We start from the raw sequence: 21,037 nt of genomic DNA on the forward strand, positions 1-21,037 counted from the left end.
ATCCGTCTGGCCTCTACCAGAGCCAGGGCCTTTTCGGTCCTGGCTCCGACCTGGTGGAACTCTCTGTCTGAGTAAACTAGGGCCCGGCAGGATTTGTTATCTTTCTGCTGGGCCTGCAAGACGGAGATGTTCTGCCAGGCAGTTGGTGGGGGCTATGCTGTCCTCTCGCCAGCCATACCATTGAAGACCGTCCACCACCCATGCAGGGCCTCATAAGCGTGGTGCAGGGCATGATGTAAGAGCCAAGCCCTGTGCCCAAAATGCTGTATTTTAATATTTATTCTGCCAATCGAGAAATTTTATTGCCTATTTCCGCCAATCGAGAAATTTTATTGTATGTGGAATAGTGTTTTAATATTTATTTATAATATTTTATTGTTTTTAAACTGTATGTTATAAATTGTATGTTGTTACACTGCCCTGAGCCTGTCTGATGGGGAGGACAGTCTAGAAATGCAATAAATAAATAAATTTATCTTTTATTCTGTAAACAATTAGTGGTAAGAAATATAAGGTTCTCTGATGTGACTGTTCTTTATGCATAAGAAGAAGTATGCATCTGAGCTTTATTTGGAAATAATAAAACTCATATTTCTTTTGTATCATTGTGATTGGAGTCTTGGAATATGTGGGGTAAGTGGTAGTAGGGAAATTTATAACTGGCAGCAGAGTACTATTTTTAAAAAAATTCCCTATCAGTACTTTTCTGCACCAAGATGATAATTGAAGTTTAAGGAAAAACTTAAGAGTTTGGGGCTTTTCATTTTATAGATAAGGTGATGATAAATGCAGAGGAGTTAGCCGTGTCAGTCTGTAGTTGCAAAATCAAAAAGAGTCCAGTAGCACCTTTAAGACTAACCAACTTTGTTGTAGCATAAGCTTTCGAGAATCACAGTTCTCTTCATCAGATGCATGGAGGGCAAGAAGAAACTGGTCAGATATATAGGTGGAGAGGGGAGGGAGGAGTAGATGCAAACAGTAGCTTCTGATATGGAGATCTACTCCTCCCTCCCCTCTCCACCTATATATCTGACCAGTTTCTTCTTGCCCTCCATGCATCTGACGAAGAGAACTGTGATTCTTGAAAGCTTATGCTACAATAAAGTTGGTTAGTCTTAAGGGTGATGATAAAGACATTTATAAAATTATGCACAGTGAGGAGAAAATGGACAAAACTTTCCCAAAATAACTACCCAGTGGAGTTGATGGGCAATGAATTTAAGACAAATGGAAGAAAGCAGTTCTTCACACAAAGCATAATTGGCCTGTGGAATTCACTGTAATGAGATACAGTCATGGCTACACAATTCAGATAGCTTTTTGAAAAGGGTTAGACAAATTCATGACAGGATTGTCAAATAGCCACAATGACTTAAAGAAACTTCCATGTTCATCATGGACTGTGTTTTCTGAATACTAGTTACTTAGCAGTGGTAATGGTATGGGACAGGCTTTGGCCTTTGTGCTTTACTTAAAGGTTTCTTGGGTATCTAGAAGTCTTCTGAAGGAAACTGCATGGACCTCTGATCTGATCCAGCAGGGCAGTTTATTAGAGGATTGTCATAAACCATTATAAATCCATTTCTCCCCAGGTGCAACATTAATTTAAAAGTGGACTGTGTTACCTGTAAAGGTTTGCATATGTGTCTCAGCAGTGCCTCCTTGCATTATGCATTATTTCCATTATATTTTTACTTACTGTGTAAATTTATAGTAACTGGAAAATTACTGTTTTCCACATGCAAAAAAAACTGCATTGGAAAGGCATAAACTTAATCTTTGCTCGTTGTGGGAGTGACGTTGTTTCAAAATCACTGCAAAACAACAAAAATCATCAATTTCTCCACTATCCTATGACTAGTTGACACAGGAGGTACTAAAACAAATAACAAGAATGTCCATTGAAAACAATGGGAGAGGCTTGAAGACCCATTGGATATAATGGGAGACCCAATTGACTTACATAGGCTCCATTAAAATACATTACAGTATCGAAAAGTTGCAATGAAAATGTCGGAGTTAGAGAATATTGCTCTGGGAGGCAGTCCAAATAGGAGCTCTTTGCTCCAGAACCAGGCTTTGAATCAGGTCCAGTCCATGCTTTCTTGTAGAGGACAGTATCTAGAGTGCAGGGCTGTGTGATATGGGGGTAATCCAAATATTATTTTGGGGTTCAGCTCCCCCCTCCCTTCCTGCGCATTTTTTCTGCAGGGAGCCCACTTTGGAGCAGTAAGCACAGGAACTTGGCTTTGGTACCGGATGTATCATAGGTTCATCTGGAGGGCAGATCCCCATGACTGTGGGGGTGTAGGATATGTGGTGGATTTTGGAGTGCATAGGGTATGTATCAGTTTCAGTTCCTTATTCACATCTCTTCCCAGTACAAGCTTTTGGGAGGCAGCCCAAGCAGGAGCTCTTTGCACCAGAACCAGGCTTTGAATCAGATCTAGTCCATGTCTTGTAGGTGATAGTCTCTAGAGTGCAAGGCTGTATGTTTTGGGGTAATCCAAAGATTATTTTGGGGTCCAGTTCCCTCCTCCCACCTTTCTGCCCGTGCATTTCTGCTGAGGGGAACCTACTTTGGAACTGGGCTTTGATACCAGATGTATCATAGGTCCATCTGGAGGGCAGACTCCCCTGACTTTGGAGGTGTACAATATATGGTGGTGTAAGCCTCATTTTGGGGTGCAGAGGGCATGTATCTGTTTTAGTTCCTTATTCACATCTCTTCCCAATACAAGTTTCTGGGAGGGAGCCCAAATAACAGCTCTTTGCTCCAGAGCAGGTGTTTGAATCGTGTTCATTCCATGCTTTCTTGTTGGGGACAGTCTCTGGAGTGCAGGGCTGTGTGATTTGGGGTGATCCAAAGACTTTGGGGGGGGGTGCAGCTTCCCCTCTTTCTGCTTGTGAATTTGTCCTGGGGGCACTCTTTTTTGAAGCAGTAAACTCAAGAACTGGGCTTTGCAGCAGGACCAAGCATATGCCTCCTTAGAGAACAGAGTCCCCTAAACATGGAGATGTATGATATGTGCTCCTCTAAACTTTATTTTGGGGTGCAGTTAGAGCATTTCAATTTTCCCCAATATTTGTATTTGCAAATAAGGAACTAGGAACCGGGAACCAACTCAGTTTCCTGTGAGATTCAAGGTGTCAGCAGGGTATAAGCTTATTGCCATGATGTACAAACGAATGGCCAGTCCAGTGCTTTTTGATCTCGTCAGTTTAGACGAAGGGAAAATGCCCCATCAGGCCCTAAGAATAAGGCGACTCCATGCTCCTGGCTGACGAGGCCTATACGTCTCTTTCTCGGGCTCTGTTCGGGAGGCAGACCTCCTTCTAAGACTACACGTCCCAGTGTGCATTACTGCTAAGCGTGATGCGGTTGAGGTTCGGAGGCATGCTGGGAGCTGCGCGCTCTTCTTCCCCGGCGGGAATCCAGAGCACTTTGCTGCCAACTGGGTCCCTGGACTGCCGGCCTTTGAAGTTTGAGTCTTGCACGAGAGGCTTCCTTCGTAGTAGTCCGCGATGTCTGGCAAGCAGGAGCGGGTGGTGGCGTTGGCGGACATGGACTGTTTCTACATGCAAGTGGAGCAGCGTCTGGACCCCAGTCTGCGCGGCAAGCCGTGTGCCGTGGTGCAGTATAAGACGTGGAAAGGAGGCGGGTATGAACCTAAGCCAACACATTTAAACATTTAATTTTGTAGTTATTTCACCCTCCAAGAATGTGTTTCTCCCCCATTTTCATCCTCACAACATAAGCTTTCGAGAGCCACAGTTCTCTTCATCAGATGCAGAGAGCTGTGGCTCTTGAAAGCTTATGCTACAATAAGGTTGGTTAGTCTTAAAGGTGCTACTGGACTCTTTTTGATTTTGCAACTACAGACTAATACGGCTAACTCCTCTGCATCCTCACAACAACTCTGAAAAGCTGGTTAGACTGAGAGAGTGACTGACCCATTAAGCATCCATTAAGCTTTGAGGCCCCAGTCTCCTCAGTCCTAGCTCAACGCTCTAACAGCTAAACTATTGGTTCTTATTGGCTGTATTGCTGCTCACAAGTCGCAGCAGTGAGGGGAGAGGTATGGTATGCTTCTGCAACCTTTGAGAGCCAGTGTGGTACAGTTTTGAACTTAGTTCAAGTCCCCACTGAGCCAAGATGAGGATTGGATGATCATGGGTCTTTCAAGCCTCCCTGGTAGAGTTTAGAGGAAAAAAAGGAACTCAGCTCTTCAAATAAAGGGTGGGATTTTTAAAAAAAATGTGATTTGTTTGTTTGTTTAAAATGTAGCATTTTCTTTGTCATGCTTCTTTTGGGCATTCTTTGGAAGAGCTATGTAATCCTAGTCCTACTGCATTGTTCATTGAAGGTATTTGCTATCTGATTGAATTGCTTTTCATAATATGTAATCCTCCTAGAGTCTCACTGAGAAAGGTGTGATATAGATGAAAATAATAATCCTTCTGTTATGATCTTCACTTTCTTTAGGGTGGATTTTGCTTTAAATCTCCCCCTTACACCCTCTGGGTAGTTTGCTGCCACCAGGAATATATTATTCCAAAATGTTTTATTTAAATTTTCCCTTTTGTAACGTGTTTGAGCGTCAGGCTCCTTCGTGGTTCTATGTGGCCCTGAGGATAGGAATGGGAGATAACTCTGGGATATAACAAAACAAAGATTATTTTTTTTAAGAAGCGTATTGGTTACATAAAAGTCGTTCTTAGTTCTTCTAGTTGCTTCATCCAAACTCATTCACACAGATCTCTTGTAAGGCTTCACACACAGTTAGCCTGTTTCTCTAGGCTCTATATTTCCCTCACAGAGAACTCCTCAGACAGCACACAGCTAGCCTGTTTTCTTTTCACTCTCAATTCTTTCTCTCTCCGGCGCACACACAGTTTGCCTGCTTCAAACAGAGTGAATATATAGTCTCACAGACACACTCAGTTCAGGCTTCCACTCAGGTTGCCTTTCCCTCACAAATACATGAACACCCTCAGGCTGTACACAGCTCGCCTCTCTTGCCCTAACTGAACTTTTTTTTTCTCAGTAACTGAAAAACCGCCTTCACTCCGCCCACTCTGTCATCAACCAATCATATCACTCACTCATCTCTCTCTTTCACCCCCCACTCTTCACCTATCTCACCAAACATTTAAAGACACATGCACCCATTTCTTGAAATCATTACACCTTCAATTGTCCTCGGGATTCTCTGTTTTCCCCCAGGTCAGTAGCAGCAGCTTGACACAAATGATTTTGTGCCAGTCTTCTGTATAAAATATATTGCTGGCATTTCTTAAAATGGCAAAAATAAAACACAGCATAATGGAATCCACTTTTCATAAGAAATCATACAGCTGTCAGTTTCTTGTGCCTCAGTACAATTCAAACAGTTCATTAAACTGTTCCCCAAAGATAATTCATAGTCTTTTTCCTAGTTTCTGATGTCATCCAAATTTTTAGTCATGAGTGAATCTCCTTTCTATGGTAGATGAACATGTACTCTGGTAAGAAAAAAGTCCTCACTAATCTCGATTAATGTATGATGGTTTGTTTGCTTACTGAGAAGCAGCTACCAAAGGTTGTTTATTTGAACAGATACTAAATGTGTTAAAATTCTGTTACCTGATACTAAACAGGAAATGTACTGAAAAGCTATGTAGTGTGCTTTCTTCCATTGATCACTGGCTAATATCTTCACCTTTGACTCAGGATAATTGCTGTGAGCTATGAAGCTCGTGCTTTTGGAGTTACCAGGAACATGTGGGCTGCTGATGCCAAGAAGCTGTGCCCAGATCTTCTGTTAGCTCGAGTGCCAGAGGCTCATGGAAAAGCAGATCTCACTAAGTAAGCCCTGGGATTGATGCTGTCTTGCAGCTCCTCTTGTTTAATAATGATACATGGTTCTTGTCTTTACCTTATTGTTGATCATGACTTACTCTGTATGTCCTAGAGAGAAAGGCAGACTATAAATAACATCAATGAATAAATTATGAACAACAGGGAATACAAGTCTATATAGTTGCTCATCTTTGTACTTGTTAACTTGTACTTTTTGTTGTACTCCACTATTGTGGAGCCAGTGTGGTGTAGTGGGTAGAGTGATGGACTAGGATCTGGGCAACCCAGGTGCAATTCTCTATTCTGCCATGGAAACTTGTTGGGTGACCTTCAGCCAGTCACAACTGTCAGCCTAACCTACCTCACAGAGTTTGTTGTGAATAAAAAATGAAAGAGAGAAGAAAGATGTAAGTCATTTTGGGTCTCCACTGCGGAGAAAGATGGGGCGTAAATGAAGTAAAATAAGTAGAAAATAACTTTGAGGCTTAGGTATGCTTTCTGGAAAGGTTTGGGAAATTAATTTCTTAATTTGGATGCAGATTATTTAATATGAAAATATGAAGCTGCAAAATATTGTCAAACTATTGGTCAGCGTACTCAAGCTCTGTCTACTCTGAACGTTTATCTAGTGATACCAGAGATGGAAATTTGGAACTGCTGTATGCAATACTTGTGTCCTACCACTGATTTATGGCCCTCCTCTTACCCAGCATTCACCTCTCTGGGATTCAAATGTATGGCTCTTTACAGCTTTTTGCAAACTAGACCAAGTTCAATTGTTCACCACATTGTTCACTATGTTCGGTTTCTGAGTATATCTACAGTGGGCAATATTTTATTTATTTATTTATTTATTTATTTATTTATTTATTTATTTATTTATTCCGCTTTTCTCACTGAGACTCAAGGCGGATTACATAGTGTGAGATTAGTACAATCAGTGGCAAGGACAATTATTTCCATACAGTGTCAAGAACATTTCCATAAACAGTGCCATAGGGTAAATGAATACAGTGTCAAGAATATTTCCATAAGCAGTGTTATAGGGTAAATGAATACAAGTTTACAAAGACATAGTATTAGCAAGGATCCAATATGGGGTTGAAGAATTGTTGAAACAACATAATCGATTCTAGAACTTCCATTAAACAACATGAAGCACAGGTAGTATATAGGAGTACATATTTAAAGCAACAGATAATATATAAGGTGACATAATGGTGAAATCTATGGTTTCTAACTCATTAGCGAGACATCTGGGATCCCTTTCCTACAATACCACCCTCTTAGCTGAGAAAAAAGGCCTTTTTGAATAATTCCGTTTTGCATTGTTTGTGGAAAGCCAGGAGGGTGGGGGCTCTCCTGATCTCCTCAGGCAGGCCATTCCATAGGGTAGGGGCCACCACAGAGAAAGCCCGTGTACAGGCTGCTATTGATTTCGCCCATGTACAGGCTGGCACCTGCAAGAGACCCTGTTCAGATGTGCAGAGCTGCAGTGGAGGGACATAGGGAGAGAAGCGGTCCCGTAGGTATGCTGGACCAAGGCCGTGAAGGGCTTTATATGCAATAACCATTACCTTGAACTGAGAACGGTAACTTATAGATAGCCAATGGAGTGAATGTAGGATGGGAGTGATGTTCAAGCTCCTGCTCGCTCCTGCTAACAGTCGAGCTGCAGCATTTTGCACCAATTGGAGCCTCCTAGTTAATTTAGATGGGAGACCAATGTATAATGGATTACAATAGTCAAGTTTTGATGTTACCATAGCATGGATCCAGGTGGCCAGGTCGGCTGTGTCGAGATAAGCCATTTTCCAGGCTAGAGTGAGATTGTAGTAAGCGTTTTTTGCAATTGCCTTAACTTGTTTTTCTAGTAGTAGCGCTGGATCCAGTATAACCCCTAGGCTCTTAACCGAGTCTGCAAGGGTCAAACAAACTCCATCGAAAGTGGGGAGTACAGATTCGTTTTCGTTTTCCCGGCCATGTCGGATGCTCCTCTCCGCAGGTCTGGGAGGAAGTGGCCGAGCAGCCTGACCGGGTGGTTGACCTGCGAGGGTTAACCCCCAGGGCTCCCAGGTAGGGGGTCAGGGTCCGGAGCGCTGCGGGAAGAGCCCCATGAAGTCGATCCAGGGGGTAAATAGCCCGTCTGCTCCTATGGAGGCTGACAGACTTGCGCAGCACATCGTGTGCTGCCGGGCCATGGAGAATGGCAACAAGCAGATCTAAGGTGAAAACCTGTAAGTAAGCGGATCCCTTCTGTTACTCTAAGTGTATGCGAAGGATTGGTGGGAGTTGAAGCTTAAGGAGGCTCAGATATCTTCCCCTTCATTGAGTTTTGGAACTTAGTTGGCGGACTCCCCCCCCCTAAGATGGTGATGAAAAAGCAGAGCCCTGCTGTGGCCAAATCGGTTTCGGCTGCATTGCAGGGGAAGGGAGAGACTCTTGAAGAGGTGGTTAAACGGTCGGTCGTTGAAGCTATGAAGCCCTTTGTTGATAAGCTAAATGAAATCGGACAAAGGGTTGGCTCAGTTGAAAATGAAGTGAAAACCATTAAAGATGTAGCGCTCGAGGCAGAGGAATCTGCTCGTGAAAATGCAACACTCATGAGAGCTACAAACAAAGAAGTAAAGCTTTTGGAGAATCAGTTGATAGGACTACAAGTGGATCGTGCTCAGACGGTATAGCATTTACAGAATGTGAAGGAGGAGGAAAGTGAAAATTTAAAGGATTTGGTGTCGGAACTTTTGGCGTCATTCGCAAAGGCAACTAAAGAAGAGTTAAAAAGCGATATTCTGGAAGTCCGTCGGACATCTTCAAAATATGCAATGAAGCGTCAGCTGCCTCGCGAGATTATTATTGATTTTTCATCTAAGAACACTCGGGACACCATTTTATACAATTCGACCAACGTGGACTTGGACTTTCTTGGCAACAAGGTTAAGATATTGAAGGACGTTCCATTTTTAGCTCGGAAAAGAAGATTCAAATACAAAAGGTTTGCAGCTCTTCTGAGAAAGCGTGATATAAAATACAAATGGTTATTTCCAGAAGGCATCTGGTTTAGATATAAAGACCAAGCCTACAAGATAATATCGGAAGTACAGCTGAAGGATTTTGTGCTTAATCATCAAGAGTTTGAGCAAGAAGAAGATCCAGAATCTGAAGGGGGGAGTGGGGAGGAGGGAGTGAGTGCAGCTATTGTAGCTGTTCAAAGAGAACTGAGACCGAAACGCGGGGGAGAAGACCTGATCCTGACTGTAGTTTGTATCTTATAAGATCTACCAATCTAATAGCATATTAGAAAGTTTAACTTTAAATAATTGTATTATGAAGGGAATTCAATACTTGTAGTTGTAGTCTGTGTTCTTATGTTGTTTTTTCCCTCTCCCCTTGTTTCCTTTTTCCTTTTTCTGTTTGTAGTTTTGATGTTAGTAATTAGAAAATAAAAAAAATTATAAAAAAAAAGAAAGAAAGAAAGAAAGAAAAGAAAGTGGTGAGTACAATGTTTTTCAAGATCTCTGACTTCCCAACAAGCATCATTTCAGTCTTGTCTGGGTTCAATTTAAATGTTATTTTTCAGGGGTCCTTAGTAAGGAGTTATGTTGCTGAAGCTAAGCAGCTCTGAGCTTGGCCAGTACCTGGATGAGAAACCACCCCGGGCTGTATTGTGGAGATAATAACAACACTGACTTTGTTCACCACTCTGAGTGGGGTACTAATCTGTCTAGAAGAGCAGTCTATAAGCACAGTTATCATTAATACCCCTTGTTTGCTACTGTGATTTCTGTTAAAGGATTTTTAGGAGCCCTCTTCTAGAATCTGTGTGTGAGCACATTAAAAAAAGGACACAAACACACACAAAAGAGGCAACTTTGCCTTGGTAGGCAGATTCTTTCTCCTTTACTGTAGAGATTGAACTACAGATCAGCTCAATCTTGCGGTGAGACGAGAAAGTTCCTTTTAACTATGAACATTTTCTCTTGTTTTCACTTTGCAACTAAGATTTTAACCTTGAATGTGTTACTTCCCAGAAGAATTTCTTTTTTTTTTTTAAGATTTTTTATTTTTTTTATTAGCTACATTGACTAACAATACAGAGGGAAAGAAATGGGGCAGGGGAAGGAAAGAAAAAAACAGCAACATATAACAACACTACACTACACATAATGCTTTCCCTTCATACTGCCATTATTAAAGAATTAAAACTTTGTATGATATTGATGGAGTGGTTGACCTTGCAAAATACAAATTACAATTCAAATTAAGTCTTCCTCCCCACCCTGGGCCTCGGACGCAATTCTCTCTGAGCAACTGCAGCTGCAGTGCTCGTTCTCCCCCCCCCTTCAGACTTCGCCTTTTCTTCTTGCTTGGTGTCTTGCTGAAATTCTTGATTTTTGTCCTCAAAATCCCTTAGTTGATCTTCTGATGTTATCTTGTAAGCTTGATCTTTGTAACTGAGCCAAATACCTTCCGGAAATAGCCATTTGTCACGTTCTCTCAGAAGAGCTGCGAGCTTTTTATACTTAAATCTTTTCCGAACTAAAAATGGGACGTCCTTCAGAATCTTGACTTTATTACCCCGAAAGTCCAGATCCGCATTGTATGAGTTGTATTAGGATAGTGTCTCGGATCCTTTTAGATGAAAAATTGATGATGATCTCGCAAGGCAGCTGACGCTTCGTTGCATATTTTGAAGAAGCCCGACGGACTTCCAAAATGGCGCTTTTTACCTCTTCTTTAGTTGCCTTCGCGGGTGTCGCCAATAGTTCCGAGGCCAGACCCCATAAATCCTCATTTTCCTCCTCTGTCACGTTCTGGAGGCGCAAAATTGTCTGTGTTCATTCCACTTGTAGCCCGATCAGCTGGTTCTCCACCAGCTTTAACTCTATTCGTTGCCCTCACGAGTGACGCATTTTCCCGGGCAGACTTCTCTGCCCCCCCCGCTGCTTCCTTAATGGTTTTCACTTCGCTCTCAATTAAGCCCACCCTTTGATCTGTTTCATTCAGCTTGTCAACAAAGGGCTTTATGGCTTCGATAACCGACCTCTTCACCAAGTCCTCGAGCGACTCTCCTTTCCCCTGCAGGGCAGCCGAAATTGACTTGCCCAAAGCGGGACTCTGCTTTTTCGCTGCCATTTTAGGGGGGGGGGGACCGCCAACCAAATTCTGAAACTCAGCGAGGGGGAAGAACGAGCCTTCTTAGCTTCAGATCCCACCACTCCTTCGCGTGCGCTTGTAATAACAGAAGGGATTCGCTTACTTACAGGCTTCCGCCTAGTTCTGCTCTTTGCCGTTTTCCATGGCCCGGCAGCACTCAAGGTGCCGCGCACGTCTGTCGGCCTCCATAGGGACAAATGGGCAATTTACCCCCCACATCGATTTCAGGGGGCTCTTCCTGCCGTGTCCCGGACCCTGCCTCCCTCACTGGGAGTCCTGGGGGCTAATCTTCGCAGATCAGCTGCCCGGTCAGGCTGCTCGGGCGCTTCCTCCCGGACCTGCGGAGAGGAGCATCCGACATGGCCGAGAAAACGAAAACGAATCACTTCCCAGAAGAATTTCGAACCCATGACAAAAGTATGACTTAAGCATTGAAGTGTTTATATTAAACTTTTTTGATCTTTTATTCTGTAAACAATTAGCAATTCTGTAAACAGTCAGTGCTGAGGGTATATAAGATCCTCTTATGTAACTGGTCTGTATATGTATGAGCCTAAAGAGAGGTGATATAAACCTATTTTTCTTTTGTAATCACCATGTTTGGTGTCTTGAAATATATGTGGGTAAGTGGTAGTAGGGAACTTACAATTGGCAGCAGGGTACTATTACAGAAATTCCCTTGATCAATTTCCATGATGGAAGAAAGTTGGGATGTGATAAATAAAAATAATTCCTGCTTCTTAGCTAGCTAGCAATCAAAACAAGCCGCCCCAATTAGAAGGAAACAAGTCGAGGACCCACAAGGACTTGCAGGCAGCATCTCATTTCCTGATCTCCCCACTATTTCCTCTTTGCTGAAAGCTCCCATAGTTTCTCCCCTTTTCCTGATTCTTTTTCTCCTTACCACACACCAGCCAACCAACCTTTATCTGTTACCCTGTCTTCGGGTTTCCCTCCTTTCCTTACCCACTGTCAGTATCTACTCAAGAAAAACATGGCACAGTTGTGCAGTAGAGAACTCACAAGGACTTGTGGGGAGGGCACCTCATTCTCCCTTGTATCCTCTTTCCCACACTATTTCCTTTTTTTCCTCCTCCTGGCAACAATCATATCCTCACCTTTCCCTGCTTCTTTCCCTCCCTCCCTCCTACCAACCAACCTACTTTATCTGACCCCCATCTTCAGCTATATTTATTATTTCACTTATACCTTTCTTTACAGTGGGGATCCAAAGCAGCTTACATCATTCTCCTCTCCTCCATTTTTCCTCACAAGAACCCTGTGAGATGGGTTAGGCTGAAAATGTGTAACTGGTTCAAGATCACCCAGTGAGATTCCATGGAAGAGTGTGATTCAAGCTGGAGCCTCCCAAATTCTATTCTGAAACTCTAACCATTGCAGAACACAGCACTGGCTTTCCTGAGGTGGCTGCTGTTGAGCAATAGCAAGCAGCTGGGCCTGTGTGGGTCATGCAAGTTGTGTAGTAGCAAGTTGCCTGGTGGTTGCTGCCAGGCCTGGCTCCACTGAGTTTTCCCTCAAAGGCTGAAAGGGACCTGCCCCTTCCCCTTGCTCTATATTGTGTGTTATGTGCCTTCAGGTCGCCTCCAACCTATGGTGACCCTGTGAATGAAAGACCTCCAAAACGTCCTATCATTAACGGACTTGCTCAGATCTTGCAAACTGGAGGACGTAGCTTCTTTTATTGAGTCAAGTGATCTCGTTTTAGGTCTTCCTCTTTTCCTACTGCCTTCTACTTTTCCTAGCATTATTGACTTTTCCAGAGAATCTTGTCTTCTCATAATGTGACCAAAGTATGATAGCCTCAGTTTTGTCATTTTAGCCCTATGTTGACAGAAACCAAAGTTGCTAGCCTGGCAATACAGTTGTGATTCCCTAGCAATGGTCATAGAATGCATTTGTTTCTTAAAACTACAGGCACTCCTTTTATCATGGGGAAGTTAAATTCCCGTGTGTGTGTGTTTAGATAGCAGATTTTTCTGCAAACCTGGGGTCTTGTCTGTTCATGGCCCCAGTTTCTGGATATAAATGTCCACAGATGGGGCCGTGTTGAGAATTAGATATATTTTATTATGATGATGAATGATAATGATAGGTAACGAGAATATCAGAGTATTCTTTTGTTTATTCTGTAAAAAAGGTACCGAGAAGCAAGTGCTGAGGTGATGGAAGTGATGTCACGCTTTGCAGTGATTGAGCGTGCCAGCATCGATGAGGCCTACATGGACTTAACTAGTGCTGTGCAGGAAAGGCTTCAGAGGATGCAAGGACAGCCTATTGTAGCAGAACAGTTGGCAACCACCTATATCCAGGGATTGCCAGAAAACTCTGCAGCAAAGGAGAACACAGACAGCAAAGGTATTGCACACTGTCAGTCTTGCTGCCTCATTGGTCCCATTTTATTTTTCTTTTTTTCCTCCTTGGATGATGTCTTATGTTAGGGATAGTTGAAGTTTGTCTTCTTATAGAAAAGCTTGGTGAATGTATGTAAATCCAGTTTGGTGTAGTGGTTAAGAGCGTGGGACTCTAATCTGGAGAGCCGTGTTTGATTCCCCACTCCTCCACTTGAAGCCAGCTGGGTGACCTTGGGCTAGTCACAGTTCTCTGGAGCTCTCTCAGCCCCACCCACCTCACAAAGTGTTTGTTGTGGGGATAATAATGGCATACTTTGTAAACCACTCTGAGTGGGCATTAAGTTGTCCTGAAGGGCGGTATATAAATCAGATGTTGTTGTTGTTGTTATTAAATCATCCAGAAAGATCAAATTGATTTCTGTCTCCAATGTCAGGTGAAAGATACAAAAGGCCAGAAATCTAACAATGTGATTGTGACTAGTGTGGCCCTGGGAGGTGATACGTATGGCAGTGCAGCATTTGCTGCCAGTTCTTTGAAAAACAGTCTTAACATGCATCCTAGGTGGACACAGAAGTAACCTTGCCATGTTTGGTCTTTAGAAGTTCTTTAGAAAGTTCTTTAGAAAGGTCAGTAAAATTCAGTTGAATTGGGCCTCTAAGGGTTGCTAAGGAGAAACATAACACTGCCTCCTGGCCTTCAGATAAGAGAAGAGCAGGGTTTGCTACTGGAAAGCCAGCATTGTGGAGGAATAGATAATTAGAATAATGGCTGTGTGAATTATCAAAACAGATATTTTGAGAGACCTGATTGCTTAAACTTGTGCAAAATTATTCTATGTAACACTCATTGCCTCACTTTAAAAGTGTTTGGCATTTTGTTTAAGCCATCCTGAATGTAAGTGAAGGTGAGTGCTTTACAAAAGAGTCAGTTGGTAGGTCTTCAGCCATATTAACAACTCTTGTTGTTAATATTGGAGCTTCGTTCTATGATGAACCTTATGGGACTTTGTTCTTGTATAAGATGTATGCTGGGATACTGGTCACACACTGGATTAAGATCCAGAGGAGTTAGCCGTGTTAGTCTGTAGTAGCAAAATAGAAAGGAGTCCAGTAGCTCCTTTAAGACTAACCAACTTTACTGTAGAATAAGCTTTCGAGAATCACAGTTCTCTTTGTCAGATGCATGGAGGGTAAGAAGAAACTGGTCAGATATATAGGTGGAGAGGAGAGGGGGGAGTAGATGCAATCAGTAGCTTCTGATAATGGGATCAGTTTGCTTCTGATAATGAAATTAGTTACTTCTGATAATGAGATAACCATTCATAGTCCTTATTCAATCCAAGCCTGACTGAGTCAAATTTACATACGAATTCCAATTCAGCAGCTTCCCGTTGGATTCTGTTTTTGAAAGGTTCTGTTGAACTACAGTGGCCTTTAAGTCCTTGATGGAATGTCCTGGTAGATTGAAGTGTTCTCCCAGTGGTTTCTGGATGTTGCCATTTTTAATGTCAGATTTGTGTCCATTTATTCTTTTGCGCAGAGGTTGGCTTGTTTGTCCAGTGTACAGAGCAGATGGACATTGTTGACACATGAGGGCATATATCACGTTGGAGGATGAGCAGCTGTAAGAGCCAGCGATAGTGTAGTTGACGCCATTGGGTCCTGTAATTGTATTCCCTGGGTAGATATAAGGGCAGAGCTGGCATCTGGGTCTGTTGCAGGGTCTGGTACCTGTGCTGGTGACTCTGCTAGCTGATTCATGGTTGTAGGTGAGAAGTTGTTTAAGGTTGGGGAGCTGTCTGTAGGCAAGGAGAGGTCTTCCATCCAGGGCTTGTGAGAGAGAGGCATTATTTTCCAGGATGGGTTGTAGGTCACTGATGATACGTTGGATGGTTTGAGCTGGGAACTGTAGGTGACAACCAGTGGTGTTCTGTTGTTAGTTCCTTTAGGTTTGTCCTGGAGCAGGCTGTTTCTGGGTACTAGTCTGGCCCTGTCTATTTGTTTCCTCACTTCATTAGGTGGGTACTGTAGTCCCAAAAATGCTGGATTAATTCAGTCTTGAAGGCTTGCTTTAAAGGAGATTTATCCCAAAACCAGAAACCACACAGGCAAGATTGAACAAGATTGGTTTCATTGGTTGCTTTCTGACATCCTTTTCCTTCAGGTTTTCTACAGCATTCTCTCTCCCTCTCTCCCTCTTCTGTACTTCAGTCTTGTCATTTAGTCAGGACAACTGTTCTGTCAGGTGAGGAGGATTGAAGATGCTTAATTTGATGTGCTTTGTATTTCTTTAGAAGAACTGCGGCAGCATGGCTTGTGCCAGTGGCTTGAGTTGTTGCCTTTTGGAGATCCTAGCAGTCCAGAGCTGCAGCTAACTGTTGGAGCAATAATTATGGAAGAAATGAGGGCAGCTGTGGAATCTATCACAGGATTTAGATGTTCAGTTGGAATTTCTCATAACAAGGTATGAGCAAAATGAGTAACGAGTTTTATTTGGAGCTTGGCACAACCAAGTGAATTTAACTATATTGGTCAATATTGGATAACATCTGAGATAAATGGATTATTACTGTGACATAAATGTAAGTGAGAGGATGACAACAGGGTAAAAACTTAACAATTACAGCTTGAATGTATTCAGCAGTCTGACTTTGGTAGAAGGTTGTCTTTGTGAATAACTGGTTTCCTTCTCCAGGAAGTGGGATAGATAATAGGACAATGAGAAGACTTCAGTATTTTAATCCCCTCTTTATTAACAGGAATGTGTATCTAGATCCATTCTTTTTTTCATCTGTATGGACACATGTGAAGCTAGCCAGCTAAATTTTTCAATAATCTCCACCTGGTTGTATACTTGTGTGAAAGGCAAGTGAGTTGTAAATGGCAGTCAATGAAGAGCCAGCCGGCTGGAATTAACTCATTCTGATTTTGGATCTTAGAAATGGAAAGCATTTGTGATCACCTGTCACATTGCCACCCACCATAAACCTCCCTTTACAGGTTTTGGGCTTCACAGACTGTTCAGGGCAGTCAGAATTCACCGCTAGTTTAGTCTCTAAATATCAGGCAGAAAGCCCTGACCTTTCGACACACAGGATTCTCTCTCTCCTCTTTCCAGAGACTCCACCAGACAGGGTAGCCAGTTCTCTATATTAATTATCTGTCATCGATCTACCTCCCAGGGCTGTTGGAGTAAGAGAACTCAATATTTATTTCCCGTATACACTGCCAACATGCTGTTATTTAGATACACTGGTGATGACCACACTGAATTGTGTGTGTATAATGTTTCCCTGAGCCCACATACATCCAGCCAGCCAGGGTTAAACAAGATTAACATCACTGAAGTGAGTGAGTCAAAGGTCTTTTCCGCATGGGGCTTTTTTTCTGGTTCTGGTCCCATACAGCTTCGATGTAGCTTCTAAGTTCTGCATGCACAGTCAAAATACCCCGATGCAGTCTCCAAACTGCTTCCCAGACTTTTTTTGTGTTCTTCACAGAAAAAGTCTGCATCTCTCACAGTATTGATCTTTCCCCAGCTTTTCTCCCTGCGCGCATACCCCAATCTTTTCCCTCCTCGAAGTTAAGATGCCTTTTTTTCAGTGCAAAATGTTTTCTTGCCTTTTGGCATCTCCTGTGTCCTGATTGGTTGAACAACATCTCATTTCTTCCTCCACTATTCTTGGCTATCCTTTTTTTAAAAATGTTATCATTTTTTTTGTGTTGTGTGTGCACAGTAGCCTTGGAAGTTAGCTTTGACAGTAAATTGTCTTCTGAGGAGAAAAAGCAGTCCTGGGACTTTTGTTTTTCCCAGTTTAAATTTTTTTTAAAATGCCAGTGCTGCAGTATTGCTGTTCCAACAAAAAAAATTTTTTTAAAGGGGTTTCCGCACTGGAGGAAAAATGCTGCAATGGCTAACATAAAAGCTCAGCAGAGAGCCCTGAATCCCACTTAATATTTCAAAACAGTTTCCCTCCAGAACACCTCAACCAATTATACAACCCCCTCTAACATCTAAACATTACGTTACTATGCATGTGCAAAAAAAAAAAAAAAAGAACCCATAATAAAACTGCTGCTGTGCTTCACCCAGATAGGCTGCAGCAGAATCAGGGCATTTTTCTAGTGCAGAAATAGACACCACTTCAGTTTGACTCCCTCAAAGTGTGAAATTGAAGCAGTATGGGGACAGAACCGCTGAATAAAGTGGATCCAGTCCTTGTGGGCTGAATATGTAGAAAGCCCTATTTTAACATCATGCAGAAGAGGCCAAACACAGGGTTTACATAGTTCTTATCATGAACTCATAATCCTCAACTTCCCCAACATTTACAATATATAGTTGTCAGCAGCCAGCTGTATCTGTGACTTACTTTAGCAGCCTAAAATCCTTCTCTCTAACTGTTCTAACAGATCTCAACTGCCAGCCATCCCAACTGTCAGATATGCGTGCAAACATATCAGTCATGAAAGATACCTGACACCAACATTCTATCAGCTGGCATTGGCTGTTCATTGGGGAGGGCAGAATGGACCTTTCACAGCATCTTACTGTGTTTCTCTGTGTCAGGCTCTGCTGGTTAGATCCCTGGTTACTTCACTGCAGACACTGCAAGAGTCCAGTTAAAGTTTCTTTATTAGAGATCCATCAGTATTAGTACACTCAGACAACAGCATTGGCAGAAGTGACATAAAGGGGGAAAGCAATGTTCGTTATAGGGCAAGGTTCCCGCCCTGGGATAAGGACCATTAGAATTTAGGCGTGCAGGGCCTAGAAGTTTGGATGGTGTAGGGGAGGGGAAGATAAGGATGAGCTCATTTCATGTCTCAGGAAGATATGGCTCCAACCGGCACTTCAAGGACACTTTCCCATGCCAGTCAAGAAAGTGAGCCATCTGCTACACAGTTAGACAGCTACACAGATATTTCTTTACACATTCTCAGAGGCCCTGAATACAATACAGGGTATAATAGGCACACATGGCAGATAAGCAGGGTGCATCTGACACTCTGTCCAAAACATCACTGCTTCTGATCCTTTTGAAGATTAGAGTAGACAATAAAAAGGAGACGTGAGGGATGATCAAGATGGCTGATTCTAGGATTATTTGCACTACTAATACCAGTTAGGTGATAGATATTGTTCAGATGGCACAGTTGTATACCAGGATAAGTAGCACCTGATACTGCTGCTTAGATCTCTTCCTACAGAATGATGGATTCCACAGGCTATACTGCTGATAAAAAAGTTGATGATCCCCTTAAAGGATTCTTCATTCTTTTCTATTACTCAGCTATTAGGAATGAATTAAATTTTCTGTTTCTTTCAACTACAAACTGTAGCAAAATTAAATAGGAGAATAAGACAAAAACAAAAGAGAATCCCTTATGAGGTTATCCCTGTCAACAAAGTACTTGCTTTTACAAAGCTAGTCCTGATTTTAAGAGTTGTATTAATAAATATTGTTATGTTATGAAGTGATTATCTCATTACTACCACCTAACAAATCTGTTTTATTTATTAGCAAGTTCTGGGTGGTGGTGGTGGTGGTGGTGGTGGTGGTAATTGTTTCTTCTTTGAGTAGAAAAACTAAAATGAGAGAGAAAGGAAGTGGTTTGTAAGTATAGCCCCACAAATGCAGTATCTATTTACATTTTATTTTGATTTGTTAAAAAACTGTAGGCATGGTTTGGAAATTAAATCAGTAAATGCCGGCTTTGATTTGCAAGGTTCCAGCTAAGATACGTATTTTCCAGGTAAGAACTGTTTAATCTGTAACTATGGAGAAGTTTGGAGACATGAGCTGCCAGTACATGTGTTGGTGTCAATGTCCTGTTTTCTGCTTTTTTTCTGAGGTAATGCTGGAAACCCAAGATCCTAAACTGGCTATTTTCTTTTTCTAGGTATTAGCAAAACTGGCTTGTGGCCTCAACAAACCCAATCGGCAGACTCTTATATCGCAGAGTTCTGTCCCTAAGCTGTTTAGCAAGATGCCAATCAGCAACATGTAAGTATGAGAGAGGGTATGCATCATGAGATTGCATCTGTGAGCAGTAAAACAAACATTTCTTTGTCATGTTACTTGATGGCTGTTTTCTGTAAAATAAATAAGACCAGTAATAGCTAAATTATATCAATCAAAGAGTTGGAAATATCTCCAACAATGTATGAGGACTGGAGATACAACTGGGAAAATACTGAAATGCCAGCATCAGGTTCTTAGGAGCCAGAATAAAGCCTTGTGCAGAAATGAATTCAACTTTTTAGGCCCTTGGTAAGCAGATTCTGGAATCTTTTTAAGGCCTGTTTACCACAGCAGGTATCAAACAATGGATGATAGAGCAATATCTTTCTAGCTCTTTCTTTGCACCTAGTGGCATAGGCAGAGAAGAAAAGAACAAGCTGTCAAGTCACAATGACTCACAGTGAGCCCATCCACTGGGCATTCCAGACAAGAGACAAACAGGTGGTTCGCCATTGGCTTCCTCTGCATAGCAACCCTAGTCAGCTGCTGGCGAAACTTCAGGAACTACAATGCCAAGACCACGGCTATACAGCCCGGAAAATCCACAACAACCATAACCCTAGTCTTCCTTGGTGGTCTCCCATCCAAGTATAGGCAGAGAAGATGCTACTTATTAACTCATTATTCTGTTGCTATCTTTAACAGCTGTCTCATGAAAGCAAATTTTACATCCTTTTATCTTTTGTCTCTGTATGCCTACTGCTAACTACTAGTATGTTGGAACAGTATCTGAACACTTTCCCCCATATTACTCCCTCCCTCACATAGCCGCAGTCTTGGAGGGAAGCTAGGTGCTTCCATCACTAAACTTCTGGGAGTGGAATACATGGGTCAGTTAATCCAGTTCAGTGAATCACATCTTCAGACACATTTTGGAGATAAGACTGGGTAAGTGACATCAGGATTCTGGTTTTTGTATAAAATTAGGTTGATTATGCGTTTGCTCAGCATGAGACAAAGAAAGCCATTGCCAATGCTATTGCTGAATATCTTATATGTTTATAGTATATACAGATAAAAATAAGTACCTTTAGTCATCTGACACTGAAGTACTTCAACTGACAGTAAAATAAATTTCAAGAATCCAATAACAAAATTATATTATTGTACAAATATTTTCCTGATCTTACAAGTTTTACTGCATGGCAGGAAACTGCTGTTGATATTCTTGTCTAATATTTTTCAAGCGCTATAGCTGAATTGTAAGTTATATATCTGGCCAAGTTTTTTAAAAAGTGGATAGTATCAGAATTCTTTAAGCAAACAATATTTCTTTGCAAAAGAAGAATTTCTTTCTGAGGTCATGTACAGAGGATAGTACAAGATTAGTGGATTATATTTTTTTTTAGTCTTTTAGCTACATAAAAAAAGATGTTGATCTGCCTGGATAATCTTTTCCCATATTGTTCACATAACATCCAACTTGTCTCTTGCTATCCTTTTCACTGAATTCCTAAAAATTAGTTCATATCTGGTTAAAGCAAACCAAACAAAAAAGGAGGAGACCTGCAGCTTCTATCTGAATAGTATCAGGATTTCCCCTGCAAGATATAAGAAAGGCCATCTTTGGTTATGTAGTCTGAGTGTCCATTGAGAAAAAAATATTTATTGATTTGCTCTATCAAATAGTGCACAGAGTT

The 21,037-nt window shown here is 41.9% G+C and overlaps 1 protein-coding gene across 2 annotated transcripts in view; it reads left to right on the forward strand.

The window, feature by feature from the left end:
* Positions 1–21,037, forward strand: part of POLH (DNA polymerase eta) — a 33,837-nt gene that overhangs the window by 1,812 nt on the left and 10,988 nt on the right. The window contains exons 1-6 of one of the 2 annotated variants that reach the window (XM_054995702.1): positions 3,443–3,662; positions 5,714–5,848; positions 13,158–13,375; positions 15,666–15,835; positions 19,276–19,379; positions 20,166–20,285. In XM_054995702.1, coding sequence (XP_054851677.1) covers positions 3,526–3,662; positions 5,714–5,848; positions 13,158–13,375; positions 15,666–15,835; positions 19,276–19,379; positions 20,166–20,285 — 884 coding nt within the window. In that variant the 5' untranslated portion in view covers positions 3,443–3,525. Of the gene's footprint in view, positions 1–3,442; positions 3,663–5,713; positions 5,849–13,157; positions 13,376–15,665; positions 15,836–19,275; positions 19,380–20,165; positions 20,286–21,037 lie in introns of those variants that run through there. The other variant, XM_054995703.1, reaches the window with a different exon arrangement.

Source organism: Eublepharis macularius, chromosome 1 (assembly GCF_028583425.1).
Source record: "Eublepharis macularius isolate TG4126 chromosome 1, MPM_Emac_v1.0, whole genome shotgun sequence".
NCBI classification, from domain to species: domain Eukaryota; kingdom Metazoa; phylum Chordata; class Lepidosauria; order Squamata; family Eublepharidae; genus Eublepharis; species Eublepharis macularius.